Raw genomic sequence first — 15241 nt, forward strand, 5'->3', positions numbered from 1 at the left:
ACAAATTTCTACTCCACAAAATTAAAAAAATCAATATTGACTGGTTGGATATTCAAATGTACTGTAATAAAGGAAACTGTACTAATTACTTTTTATTATTTAAAAATTAAAAAGGGACAAGAAAGCAAGCCTTTTAAGGTTGGTTTACGGTGGTCATCCAACGAGGCACAACTCCATCAGCTGTTTTGTTTGACCTTACATAGAAAATGATGAAAGTTGGAAAATCTCCAGATAATGGAAAGCTACAGATTTGTAACGGGATCTTTTTCTAATCAAAATATAGGTTTCAACAAATATACGTCAATAAAAGTTAATAGAGTCAAAATTTCAACAGTCACAAAACATGTTGTTGAAAAATCATTTGACAGTTCTATTTCATCACAAACATTTATATTTGGTGAGATTTAGTCTTTAACAAATTCTTCGGAAACTATTCCTCTTTGTGTCTTAAAATAGTGGGAAGGTACCTTTGGACACGACGTTCACTTTACACCTGTAAATTGAGCGGAACATTATTTTAGAATAGCCGATCAATACCATCAGCTATATAATCTATATACTCTGTGTGTCAGGCTCCATTCCATCTCCATTTATTAAATTTTAGATAGTTGCTTACTTAAAACAGCTCTGATCTACTAGCTTTACTCTTCAATATTTCATTATTTTTTGTTCTGCTGTTTAATTCAAATGGAACAGAAAGCGCAAGAGATATTTAGGATTGTGTATCCCTGTGGTGCCTGTAAGATTCAACGGAGAAAATGTGGACATAAATGTGTGCTTGCTCCCTATTTCCCACCAAACGATCCTCATAAATTTTTACTAGTGAACAAATTATTTGGAACAAGCAGGATTGTCAAAATCCTTCAGGTACAGGGCAAATATTGTTTTAGGATTTGTGGCAAGATCTCCTCTATTGTTTTTCCTTTTCGATGTTTTAACAAATATAGTAGTATTTAGTATTTCCTCTAACAAAACGTGAGAACCTGGATTGAATCTGTCGGCCTTTTTTATGTTGTTTCGCTATTGCAGGATATTCCGGGTGAGAAAAGAGCAGATGCAGTAACCAGCATGGTATACGAAGCAAGTGCGAGAGTGCATGATCCAATCTACGGCTGCACTGGTACAATTTGTCTACTACAGAAACAAATATTAGACCTGCAATCACAACTGGCAATGACACGAGCCTATCTCGTGAATTTGCAGGCGAATCTTTTGTCTCTCACGACTGGATTTTATAATGGGTGTGAAGCAGGAACTACATCGGACGTCACCCAGAATTTGGTACAGCATAATAATGATGACATAACAGTTTTTCAAGGTGATCAGAATCTGATTGGATCGGAAGACATGATCTGGTCTTTTTAATCAAGAAATCTTATTGTTGTTTTACATATCATTTCAGTTATCTTTAGCAGTCAAATAATGGTCTTGAAGCCATGCGGCCCAGGCCTTGAATTTGATGGTCTGTGAACTATGGAAATTTCAGTTATTATTAGACAGTATCTTGTAAGCTTTGTGATCTTATATATATTTATTTTAATATTTAGAAAAAAAATTTGGGTAAATGTTTTTCCCATATAAACATTGAAATGTTTATAAAACATTTCAGCAAGTTTTGTTTTGTTTTGTTTTCTGTTGTCTTGTTGCTGTTTTGGTGATGCCTTCTTTCTTTACAGCATTTTGACGTAAAGGATCAGAACCAGTTTTTCCTTCAACCAAAAACAAGATTTAAAAAAAAAATTATATAGTATGAATTCTTTATTTATACCTCAAGTTCTTGCATCAATAGACCATGTTCTTTTATATTTTCTAATTTTGAAATAAAAATCAAATTTGTATTTTGTTGTGAATATAATAAATTATTGATCCTTTATAAATTCAATGATGCGTTTCTATGCATTTTTTATATCTCAACGAAGCATAGCAAAGCCCACTCAATGAAAGAAAAAATGTAGAATTGTTCTACATCTAACTAGATCACCTAAACTTTTCTTACAACATATTCATTTATATTTCATTTCAAAGATGATCAATTTTACCATTTTTTAGACTGAACCAGATTACTCTTACAAATATGTTATTACATGCATATATGAATAAAATATGATAGGTACATTAGTATTAGAAATCTAAATAAAATCTAGTAATAGATCAATGTGTTAGTTTATTTGAGAAATTCAAACTTGCATGTTCATTTTAAAAACATTTAATTTCAGATAATGTAAAAAAAATTAATGTGCCACTAAGAATGTGACATAAAAGGTGTGCTACAAGTACAAATGACTATCAAATTTATATATCAACTTGCATAAATTAATTAGGTATAATTTGTCTAGGAAACATATATATTGATCAAGTAAACTAAATAATTTGTTTCAACAATTTATATCTTTTTTCATAACATCAATTGGAAGGAAAATAAATAACCAAATTTCCATAAAATTTAAATATGACAGGTAGGGCGATCATCAAACTCCAAGCCTAATAATGCCTATTGTCAACGAACTTGCTCTATATTTGTTGTTTTGATTAGATTAAATCAAGAGAGGCCCAAATGATTGTATAGCCACTAAAGTGAAAAAACTTAGGGTCTTAGGAGGAGTGAGAGCTCTAAACCAAAGGGCCAACTGCCAAAACAAACCAAACCCAGTTGACACCTAGAACCAAACACCACAAAATCAAAAGACAAAACTAGACTAGACTAGACTAGATGAACAAAACAAAAAAAACAAATAGACAAACCCCCACGAAGGACACAAACTAACGGCCAGTTTAATGGGGGACTTCTCAAATTTTCAATCTTGGCTCATGGTTACACTTTGTCAGTGAAGGAGAGCTTCTTGTTCAAACTTTTATCTAAAGATATAGAGGGTGACTCTAGAGTAGTTGTCATCCTTGACACCACTGAATCCATTTTAGTAGTAGGGGAAGAATCCAAATGAAGTTTCATTTTTAGTTGCCTTCTATTGATTTCTTCTCGAGTGGCCTATAGAGCCATAAATTTATTCTTAGACATTTCAATGTTATTGTAACTTTTCCTCTTGTAGTGTTAGAAAATTGCGCCTCCTACAATTTTAACCACATTCGAGGTCCTCACCTTGGCAACGACATCCTCCTTCCTAGCCGAGACCCTTTTTTGCACCTTCACCCTTGGGTTCTTCCTTCCTCAGGTTACCTTTTCCTTCCTCTAGACCTTATCCGGACCCCAAAATAGGGTAGGACAAGGGTGTGGTGCCCCTGTCCTCCTCGAACAGGGGCATGGCACCCCTATCCCCACCTCTTAGGGTGGTCCTATGATGGGTCTACTCGGTCCCCTATGCACAATCCAACTTTGGGGTTTGCATTTCCTCTTTGTCGGTCTTGAGTGATTGAAAATTAATCTTTGAGGCATGTATAAAAGGAGATTCAATTCCCTCATTTTAGGGAAGCGAAGTTGATCATAAGCAAGCATAGGCGAAGATATACATGATCAAGTATTCAAGCATTCAAGTCTTCTTCATTCATCCATTGAAGCAATATTACAGCATTCATTCACGTCGGGTTCACCAAAATGTAAATTGTACGCACTTGCTAGGGTGGTACATTTTCACACCTAGTTTAGCACCCGCCTTGGCGCACTTTGCATTTTGCATTGCATTTCCCCTTTAGCACTTAATTAATTAAATTAATTAGGTCTAAGGTCCTATTTTATCATCTCCCATATCATAAAGTTGGGCCCTTTCATTAAAGTGTGCCCCTTTCATTTTATTCTTCCAATACATCATTTAATCAAAAACCCTAATTAGGTCCTATTTTGAACTTGGGGGCTTGATTTCGGGGGTCAAAACATCTCGAAATCACCTGTAACTTTGGGATTCTCTCTAAAATCATCATATCTGACGGCCCTGAAAATTTGGTGAAAAGTTGTCGGGACCATGGCGCCCGTGCAACATGGTCCTAGACATTTTTCCCGAAATTTTGGGAGCATGATCCAATCATAAAATAAAGCTTAACCCCAAGAAATTGGTGGGATATTCAATCTCTAGGTCGGCCAAAAGTTGAAATTAAGACCTAGGGTTTCATACATAAGAGCTCTCTTTCTTCATTTGAAAGGATCCGATTTTTGGCTTTCAAGGAACTTCATATGCAGCGAAAGAGCAGATCTTTGAAGACTTCAACAACACTCAACATCATTCTATCAAGCATCTATCAAATTCATTCATTCATCCAATTAGGGCTTGGAAGACATTGAAGAACAATAGGAGATTACCGACTGAAGATTGGCTTGTACTCCTCCCTTGAGGGTTGGGTATGATTTCATATTGTTTTCATGTCCTTACATAAGCTTTGATACATCATTTATTCATGCTTTAGATCACATTGCATCTTGATTTAGAGCATTTGCATTATCATTTACAAGCAATTAGGGTTTACTTTCTAGGTTGCTCTAGTTTGCTTTCTTGCATTTTGGACCTTGCACACACACTAGGTCTGCACACACAATACATTTTACAAAACAACTTGGCTATTCGTGGAGGTGGAAATCACCAAAGCGGGGGTTTGACTAAGGCAAAACCCTATATAGCCACCCTTCCCCCTTTTCAGATATTATTGCAGGTTTCGGGATTCGGACGACGCCGCAGGACACAGATCCGGAAAGAGGAGACTGAGACAGAACTTTGTGTGCAATTGCAGCTCAAAAGACTGGGAAAGGGGCGCTGGGCGCCCTAGTCCTGGCAGGACAGGGGCGCTGGGCACCCTGGTCCCTGGGACAGAGGCGCTGGGCGCCCTGGTCCTCCGGACAGACAGCTTTCCGATAGTTTCCAGACAGTGTTTCAGGGTGCAAAACAGTGGTTTCCGGTGCAGTTTTCAGGACAGTGGCGCCCGCGCCCCCATTCCGAACATTTTTCAGTCTGATTTTGACTCCAGGTACATATCTGCATTCTTATTTTATCTTTACATTTACAGCTGTTCATTGTTTAATCTCAATTCTGCAAACTTGTTACTAGTTCATACTTACATTTTGAGGTTAGGGTTTGAAGTTGTATCATTTTAGCTTTCAATTTCAACAAGGGAATAGAAATCCTAATAGATATCTCGTGGCTCTCTCTTTCACCAAAAGAACTAGCCAATTGTGCGATATCTCTAGGCTCTTTCGTATTCCGCAATGTGTGTCAAAAGGTAGGATTAGGGTACATTGACCTAGTCTCGCTTTTTTCCCCTACACATTTTGGTGAACCTGACGTGAATCTATCATTGCTTCCTCTTGCATTGCATTTGTTAGATCTAGATCTAGATTTAGTGTGTTTTCATTTCATTTTCATTAAAAAAAAAAAAAGAAAAAAAAAAAAAAAAGTGTGTTTCTTTGCATTGTGTGTTTAAATTTTATGCAATTTCAAAATGTTAGATTTTTATTTGCAAGATGATCATATTTGTGATGATTATGAGTTAGATGAAGCTTTAGATGAATTTTTGAAACCTAAATATACCAAACCTTCATTTTACCAAAAACTCATAAACCTTGTTACTATGCCATTTAGATGTGATGAGAAAGATAAGTCAAATGGTTCCTCTCAAGGGTACATTCCTATCAGCTCTTCCACTGAATCTAGTAACATGGTTGTGTTCAATAATCCCCTATATGAGGAATTATCTCCTTTTGAATCAAAATATAAACCTTTTAATAGATATGATCATGCATTATTGGATGATGACCTTGATGACTGTGTGGCTCTTAAAAAACACTCCCTTCATGAGGATCCTTTTGTGCAAGAAGATGACATTATCCCTACAATCCCTAGTGATGGCATTTCCTTTTCCAACAAAATTCCCACTAGAGATGATGAATAATGATAAATGCTTACCCTTCTCCTAAAGTTGGTCTTACCCATAAGCATCCCTTAGAGAAAGAAGATGAAATAATAAGCAATTTCCTTAATTCTCTCTCCCCTAAAGATCATATTGAACATATTTTGAGGAAAGAGGATGAGTTTAACACATCTATTGATGCTTTCCCTCCTAAGGATGAGGAATTAATAAACAATGTTATCTCCTCTCCCGAAATTGACAATATTTTAAACATTCCTTTCAATGACCTCACTATTTGGGATGAACCATTAGAAGAAGGTATAGATTATTCTCTACCCCTAGCCAAAGGGGATGAAATCAAGATTGGAAACTCCCTTGATAGTTTCTCCCCTTCCTTGAATCTCAATTATTCTCCCTCTCCTCAACTTGGTTCTACTCATAAGGAAACCCTAGTTCAAAGCAAGATGGTTAACATTTCTTTCAAAGATCTCCCTCTCAAAAGTGAGACTTTAGAGAGTAGTGTTGATCCTTCTCCTAGAGAGTTTATTCCCCATGTAGATCCTGTGATGATAGAGGATGATATGACCTTTCCTCTTCCTACTAGAACATCAATGCTTACCCCTTGTCTCTCTCCTAAAATTGATTTAATCCGTGATAATATTTTAGTGCAAGAGAAGACTATCAATAATTCTTCCAACACTTTTGTTCATTCCTCTAAACCATCCTCAATCAATTTGATACATGTGAATGACACACCTAACAAACCTCTCTTCACTGTCCAAGGTGCTTGTCCTTCTCAAAATTCTCAACCTTTAAATAAGCCTATCTTAGTGGTTCAAGGTGGTTATGCTAATGATTCTTTTTGCACTCCTAAGAAACCTATTATTACTGTGCAAGGAGGTTATTCTTCTAAGAGCCCTTATGAGTATGCTAAGCAACTAACTAGAGAGAGTTATCATGCGGTTGCCCATACCTATAACACAAGAAACAATAGGCAACCTAGTCCTCCTCCAGTTATCCCCACTTCGCTTCCTCCTTCCCAACCTATTCTTCCTCAAGCACCTCATATTTCACAAATGCTTAGTAAGGACTATGATCTCATAGAACAACTTAAAGCTACCCCTGCTAAGATATCCCTTTGGGATTTGATCCAAACTTCTTCTGCTCATCATGGAATGTTACAAGATGCCTTGAAAGATTTGAATGTTCCTCCACCTAATACATCTAGTAATATAGTGTCTTTGGTTAACTCTGTGATGAATCCTAAAGCTCAAATTGTGTTTACCCAAGATGAGTTGCCTACTGGTGAAATTCAACATCAATATGATCCCTTGATGATTGTGGTTATCATAAATGACACTGTTATAAGATGAACACTGGTAGATAATGGCTCTGGCCTTAATGTGTGTAGCATTAATCTATTGCATAAGATGAATGTGGATACATCCCTTATTGAGCCTGACTCTCATCCCATTCGAGGCTTTGATAATGTGGCTAAGTCTTCATTAGGTATTATCACCTTACCCGTCACAGTGGGACCTATTACTTTGCCTACTCCTATCCATGTTATGTCGGGAAATTTAACATACAACTTGTTATTAGGGAGACCTTGGATTCACAGTATGCAAGCTGTCCCCTCTACATTGCATAGACAAGTTAAATTCATTTATAACAATAAGACATATACCTTGATAGGTGATACTAAACTTCAGGCTTGTTTGCAAACATCTACTTCCAAAGGGAGTTCTTCTAAGCCTTCCTCTTCTAGTAATGACTCTTTGAACAAGATACCTATGGATAAATCATCACCCTCTAATAATCAAAATTCTTTGGATGAGCCTAAAGCTCCTGAAGAAGATCCTTCTGGACTTGAGTCTACACATGAAAAGGCTTTTGATCCTGAGAAGGTTCTCGCAGAAGACGATTGGGGATCTCTTGATTTTAATCCCACCTTTGTAGGTGAATATAGGGTTCCTCCTAGAGATCTTAAAGGTAAAAACAAGGAAGAAACTAGAGATCAATCAGTCTTACCTGAATCTATGAGCAATAATTTTGTGGCCGCTTCTCAAACTTCTTCTCCTCACACCTCTAATTATGAAGAGTTTGATTCTTTGTCTTATGAAAAACCACCTTCTCTTCCTGAAATGGCTGATCATTATGGTCGTGGTTTTCGCATTTTTGCTAAGCATGGGTATCATGGAAATGGTTGTGGTGCTCATGAACAAGGGATAAAAGTTCCTCTAGAGACTAATTTTCACAATTATGCCTTTGGACTCGGCTATAATCCCTGCAAACGCACTAAAGCATCTAAAAGACCATCTCTTAATGTGAATACTATATTTAGTAGTGATGATGATCTCACTTCAACTAAATCATCTTCTACTTCTATCAACTCTCATTCCCCTCATAAGGAAATCTTGGCAATGAACAAATCTCTTTATGAATCCCCTCAAATTTCTAAATCCACTTATGAATCTTTATCTCTTATTCATCATAAAGTCCTTTCCTCCAGGGATAAGGCTCTAATAAATTACACTTATCCCTCTTCTAAGAGTTCTTGTGACTTTTCTTCTTCAATTTTATACATGTTTTTGATCTCACTTATAGTTGAGCATTTAGCATGTCATATTCAAATACCTCATTCAATCTATCATGTCTTTAAATAACATTAATGGCTATTATGTTGCTCATCATTATGTGACATTGGTAGCTCATTTACTGGGGGCTCATTGTCATTCATGATGGTACAATGTCAAGTGCAATCTTTTTTTTTTTTTTTTTTGAAGCAACATAATAGCCTAATTTTCTTGTTCCTATGGGGACAAGAGTGATTTCATATATCTCTTCTTTTGCTTATGTCCAAATCTCTCCCTAGAAGATTGTGTAAGTCCTTCTCATTGAGGCAATGATCTTTCCTTATTTTTATCTAAGGATCCATTTTTTTCCTATTTCATGGATGGTGTGAACTTTATTACTTGATGTTATTCCTTGTAGGCATTTGTTGTTTGTTCAAGGATTCTCTCTTACAAGAGGTGTAAGTCCTTGACTACAACCTCTTTTTCACTTGGTAAAATACATCTATAATGAATTCACTCTCCTAATTGCGTTAAAAGGAGCGTCATCCTTCATTAAGAATCACTTTCACCTCGCAAAAGAAGGAAGTATTGCATTCTTATTCTCTTCTTTGTCTTATTCTAGAAGATGTTATATTTGTCTAACTCATGGATCACCAATGTGTGTATTCATGCCTTTTTTTCCCTTTCTTTTTCTTCTCTTTGCATTTTGTTTCCATGTACATCCCTCATCTTGTGTTAGAGAACTCTCAAATCCTCACACTCTTTGTCATGTTGGAATTGAGATTTAGTCCTCTTTCTTACCAAATGATTCTCCATTAGTTTTTGATCTCATATCAAATCTTTTTGTGAGCATTTGTCATCAATATTCTTTAACAATTCGAAGTGGTAAACATGATACCCTGTTTCAACTCACTAAAATTAGCAAGCCGAAACAGGGGGGGGCATATAGCTACCCTCGAATTTTCATCACCTTCCTTAGTAAGCATTAGGTGATTTTGTGATCTAACGTGTGTTTTGTAGGGTGCGGTTCCTAACTGTGTACTGCAGATACCGCTAGGGGCTTCGTTCGACAGACTTATGGATATATCCTTTTTCAAATAATGTTTACTTTTCTGTACTTTAGCTTGCATATGCATGTAGTGTTCATATGACCACTAAAGTGGGGGCTAAATGTAGCGTCGTAAATTGTATGCACTTGCTAGGGTGGTACAATTTCACACCTAGTTTAGCACCCGCCTTGGCGCACTTTGCATTTTGCATTGCATTTCCCCTTTAGCACTTAATTAATTAAATTAATTAGGTCTAAGGTCCTATTTTATCATCTCCCATATCATAAAGTTGGGCCCTTTCATTAAAGTGTGCCCCTTTCATTTTATTCTTCCAATACATCATTTAATCAAAAACCCTAATTAGGTCCTATTTTGAACTTGGGGGCTTGATTTCGGGGGTCAAAACATCTTGAAATCACCTGTAACTTTGGGATTCTCTCTAAAATCATCATATCTAACGGCCCTAAAAATTTGGTGAAAAGTTGTCGGGACTATGGCGCCCGTGCAACATGGTCCCGGACATTTTTCCCGAAATTTTGGGAGCACGATCCAATCATAAAATAAAGCTTAACCCCAAGAAATTGGCGGGATATTCAATCTCTAGGTCGGCCAAAAGTCAAAATTAAGACCTAGGGTTTCATACATAAGAGCTCTCTTTCTTCATTTGAAAGGATCCGATTTTTGGCTTTCAAGGAACTTCATATGCAGCGAAAGAGCAGATCTTTGAAGACTTCAACAATACTCAACATCATTCTATCAAGCATCTATCAAATTCATTCATTCATCCAATTAGGGCTTGGAAGACATTGAAGAACAATAGGAGATTACCGACTAAAGATTGGCTTGTACTCCTCCCTTGAGGGTTGGGTATGATTTCATATTGTTTTCATGTCCTTACATAATCTTTGATACACCATTTATTCATGCTTTAGATCACATTGCATCTTGATTTAGAGCATTTGCATTATCATTTACAAGCAATTAGGGTTTACTTTCTAGGTTGCTCTAGTTTGCTTTCTTGCATTTTGGACCTTGCACACACACTAGGTCTGCACACACAATACATTTTACAAAACAACTTGGCTATTCGTGGAGGTGGAAATCACCAAAGCGGGGGTTGGACTAAGGCAAAACCCTATATAGCTGCCCTTCCCCCTTTTCAGATATTATTCCAGGTTTCGAGATTCGGACGACGCCGCAGGACACAAATCCGGAAAGAGGAGACTGAGACAGAACTCTGTGTGCAATTGCAGCTCAGAAGACTGGGATAGGGGCACTGGGTGCCCTAGTCCTGGCAGGACAGGGGCGCTGGGCGCCCTGGTCCCTGGGACAGAGGCGTTGGGCGCCCTGGTCCTCCGGACAGACAGCTTTCCGACAGTTTCCAGACAGTGTTTCAGGGTGCAAAACAGTGGTTTCCGGTGCAGTTTTCAGGACAGTGGCGCCCACGTCCCCGTCCCGAACATTTTCAGTCTGATTTCGACTCCATGTACATATCTGCATTCTTATTTTATCCTTACATTTATAGCTGTTCATTGTTTAATCTCAATTCTGCAAACTTGTTACTAGTTCATACTTACATTTTTAGGTTAGGGTTTGAACTTGTATCATTTTAGCTTTCAATTCCAACAAGGGAATAGAAATCCTAATAGATATCCCGTGGCTCTCTCTTTCACCAAAAGAAGTAGCCAATTGTGCGATATCTCTAGGCTCTTTCGTATTCCGCAATGTGTGTCAAAAGGTAGGATTAGGGTACATTGACCTAGTCTCGCTTTTTTCCCCTACACAGGGTTTGTATTTCCTCTTTGTCGGTCTTGAGTGATTGAAAATTAATCTTTGAGGCATGTATAAAAGGAGATTCAATTCCCTCATTTTAGGGAAGCGAAGTTGATCATAAGCAAGCATAGGCGAAGATATACATGATCAAGTATTCAAGCATTCAAGTCTTCTTCATTCATCCATTGAAGCAATATTACAGCATTCATTTGCAAGTATATGTGTTAGGGTTTTGTCATGTTACATGTTATTTCATGCAACACTTGTGATAACATTCAAGAAGCAAAGCAATCTTCCTAAACAAATTGCAGATCTACAAGGTATACATTTCCATTGTTTACATTCAAGCATTTAGAATTGCTTTCTTTCAAGGTTGATTCCTCAACCGAGGTTTGACTGAGGCAAACCCCTATCCACAACCCTTCTTCCCCTCTTTACATTTTGAAAATTGAGCCCTAGTGACTCCCCACCTAGGAGAGAGAAAGGAAGTCACTAGGATGATTTTCCGTTGGAGGAACTTTACATTCAGAAAAGGGGCTTGGATCCACTAGATCCAAATCCAAGGGAAACAAGGATGTGAATTCCAAGTGGATTGCAAGGGTTGGAGTGTGATTTGCCCTCTTTTGTAAATAGGAAAGTTAACTTGTTGACTATGTGGAACAAAGAGAGAAATTGAGTGAAATGAGGAGCTACCAATTCGGGGTCATGTTGTAACTTAGGATCTGAACTAATTAGATTGATATAGATCTATCCTGCAGATTTGGAGAAAATTTGTGGGGACTGTGGTGATAGTGTACATGGTCCTCCACAAAATCTACAAAACGAAAAGTGTTCTTCTGTCTCTACAAATGAAGCCCAAACCTGCAATTATAGCTGCACACCTGCAACCTACACACATAAAAAGAGGGGAATAAGGGTTGTGGATAGGGGTTTGCCTCAGTCAAACCTTGGTTGAGGAATCAACCTAGAAAGAAAGTAATTGCAAATGCTTGAATGTAAACAATGAAAATGTATACCTTGTAGATCTACAATTTGTTGATGATGATTGCATTGCTTCTTGAATATAATCACAAGTGTTGCTTGAAATGGCATGTAACATGACAAAATCTTAACACACACACATACTTTCAAATGAATGTTGTAATATTGCTTCAATGGATGAATGAAGAAGACTTGAATGCTTGAATACTTGATGTTGTATATCTTCGCCTATGTTTTCTTATGATCGACTTCGCTTCCTCAAAATGAGGGAATTGAATCTTCTTTTATACATGCCTCAAGAAATAATTTTCAATCACTAAAGGCCGATAAAGAGGAAATACAAGCCCCAAAGTTGGATTGTGCATAGGGGACCAAGTAGACCCATCATAGGACCACCCTAAGAGGTGGGGAGAGGGGTGCCATGCTCTTGTCTAAGAAGGAAAGGGTCATGACGCCCTTGTCCTGCCCTATTTTGGGATCCGGACAAGGTCTAGAGGCAGGAACAAGTCCTAAGAAAGAAATAACCCAAGGGTGATGGTGCAAAAAGGGGTCTCGGCTAGGAAGGAGGATGTCATCGCCAAGCTGAGGACCTTGAATATGGTTAAAATTGCATGGTAAAAATGAATTCCTTCGTAGATCTCAACTCATCTTGCATCTTCATGTTCCTCAATCTTTCAGCATCATAGTCTTCAAGGGCTACTTGAAGTTCCTTCTTTAAAGTGACCTTCATAGATTTCGGATACAGGATCTTCCTCAAGCTGTTAAACTTCCTCTGATGCACCAAGATCGAATACCAATTGTTGGAAACCAATAACACTAAGAGGGAGGGGGTGAATCGGTGTTCTATCATAATGGAGAAATTTAACCTTATAATTACAACAACTTATCAACCAGTAAACATAAAAGCAAATAACAATAACCAACAATGTAATCACAAATATGAACACCATAACACCATAGATTTATAGGTGAAAAATGTCAAAGAGGAAAAACCACAGTGGGATTGGAGACCCACAATATCTATCCACTGATCAGATGAATAAGTATTACAATAAGCAGCCTACACATGCTGGAAGGCCAATAGCCTAGAGCACACTCCTCATCTCAAAAGGAGTCTCATTGACTACATAAAACATCTGACAACAATCTGGAATGAAGATTGAACTGCAAGTATAGCATCTCCCATGCCTAAGTATAGTTTCGGTTATGTCAATACCAGAGGCCTAAAACCTCTTCCACAAATCCAACTTAATCACCTATGATCGACCAAATCCTCTACATGAATGATTATTACATTATTCCCTCGTATACATCCTTTTCATCCTCATAGATGATCTACAATGAGATCTTACATCATATGTATACCAAACTAGGACCTAAACAATTAGGTCGGCCACCTAAAAGATAATATAATAAATTAATAACTTAAACACATAATCAAATGATCAACCAAGTCAGATTAGGCCAAAAATAATGTAACCCAATCCTTAAGTCTAGCTGGTAACACATCAAGAACATTCTCCAACACATTATAGAAACCAATCCATAACCTAGATAAACCGGGACCCAATTTAGGTCCACATACGCTAAAGCAATGACCCCAATAAACCAGGTCTCAAACATGATCACCATCGACATCCTGAATCTCTACTAGAAGCCACACCAATACTAATTATGCATAATATCAAAGATCTTCAACAAAGATTTGTTAGTGAAACCCTCACTAATAACCTAAAGGCTTACTAGAACAAGTGATAGTTTCCCGATCTACAAATCAATACCAACTGAATGTGATACACATCAGGAACACATGAATGACCGATCCAAATAAATTCCTTAGATCAAAGCATACCAGAGTATACAAGATCAACATGATCTAGTCCAACCAGAAACCAAACAACCTACCGGGACCAGGAGGATACCGGTAAATAGCCAAAGCAGCTAGTGTAGCCAGTGTTCCCATAAATGATAAACATCAATGCAACACATAATCAATTCCTCCAAATTGCCAACAATCTCCCCCTTTGGTATTGATGGAAAAACTAGATGTGAAAAACACCCAAGTGCCAAGAAATGTCAAACGAGTCTCCCCCAATGGAAGACAACCAACAATCTCCCACAACATGATATGACAATAAGATTAATAAATGTCTGTATACCAAGTAACCATCCATAGACCTGAACAAAAATTCCCCAATGGGATACAACCAATCTAAAATTGTATTCATCCTCTTTGTGCCAATAATCTCCCACTTAGACTGATATATTTGTTAAGCTTTGTATTACACATAAGTATCTTTTCCTCTAATGTATATAACTCCTTATGTTTTTCACATTAATATCTCTCCCCCTTTGACATCAATGTCAGAAATCTGACATAAATATCAGAGCAAAAACATAAACCACTGAATCACAAGACTAACTACTCCCCTAGAGTAGTAGCATCACCACATCAATCCAGAATGAATAATAGCTCTAATAATGCATACCAAATAGATGCCAAACAACATCACTTGGGTCTCTACCGAAAGGGCAGAAAACCTCAACCTGTCTCTCAAATGCTCAAATGATTCCTTAAACAAATCTCACTTCATTTGCTTCCACCAACTCCATCAAAAAATTATACTTGATAGAAATAACGGATGACAATAGTAGTAAATTTATTACAATAAATAACTACCGGTACATTACAATCCAGCGATAAATCCCTTAACATATGTTTCAACCATAGAACGTGTGTACAGTTATTAGTAGCAACAGCATACACATCTTCAACAATAGATAAAAATGTACATCATTGTGTCTGCTAACCCATGAAACAAGATTCTTTCCAAGGAAGAAAGCTTCACCAGATGAGCCTATCGGGTTACTTGTATCTCTAGCCCAATCCACATCTGAACATGCTCAAAGTGTAAAGTCAACATAAAACAAAAACCATAATAGATAATCCTTGAAAACATCTGAAAATCCTAGCTACCGAAGCAAGGATTCAACATAATCAATTCCTTCTTTCTGAAAATATCCATAGCAATAATTGATGTCGGCACAATTAAAGAAATTAAGTATACCTCATTA

General features: G+C 37.3%; 1 protein-coding gene across 1 annotated transcript; it reads left to right on the forward strand.

Moving 5' to 3' along the window:
• Nucleotides 1-479: 479 nt before the first annotated feature.
• Nucleotides 480-1406, forward strand: LOC131074546 (LOB domain-containing protein 11-like). Its single transcript, XM_058011185.1, has 2 exons — nucleotides 480-867; nucleotides 1030-1406. The coding sequence occupies exons 1-2, from the start codon at nucleotides 688-690 to the stop codon at nucleotides 1363-1365; spliced, it is 516 nt and encodes a 171-aa protein (XP_057867168.1). The 5' UTR covers nucleotides 480-687; the 3' UTR covers nucleotides 1366-1406.
• Nucleotides 1407-15241: the final 13835 nt, after the last annotated feature.

The sequence above is a fragment of the Cryptomeria japonica genome, chromosome 3, assembly GCF_030272615.1.
Source record: "Cryptomeria japonica chromosome 3, Sugi_1.0, whole genome shotgun sequence".
In the NCBI taxonomy this organism is placed as follows: Eukaryota; Viridiplantae; Streptophyta; class Pinopsida; order Cupressales; family Cupressaceae; genus Cryptomeria; species Cryptomeria japonica.

Bases quoted from the DNA above. Each gene is read 5' to 3' on its own strand.
- LOC131074546 (XM_058011185.1), top strand. From the start codon at position 688: ATGGAACAGAAAGCGCAAGAGATATTTAGGATTGTGTATCCCTGTGGT. The intron at 868-1,029 runs GTACAGGGCAAA...TCGCTATTGCAG, and splicing joins GGATTGTCAAAATCCTTCAG to GATATTCCGGGTGAGAAAAG.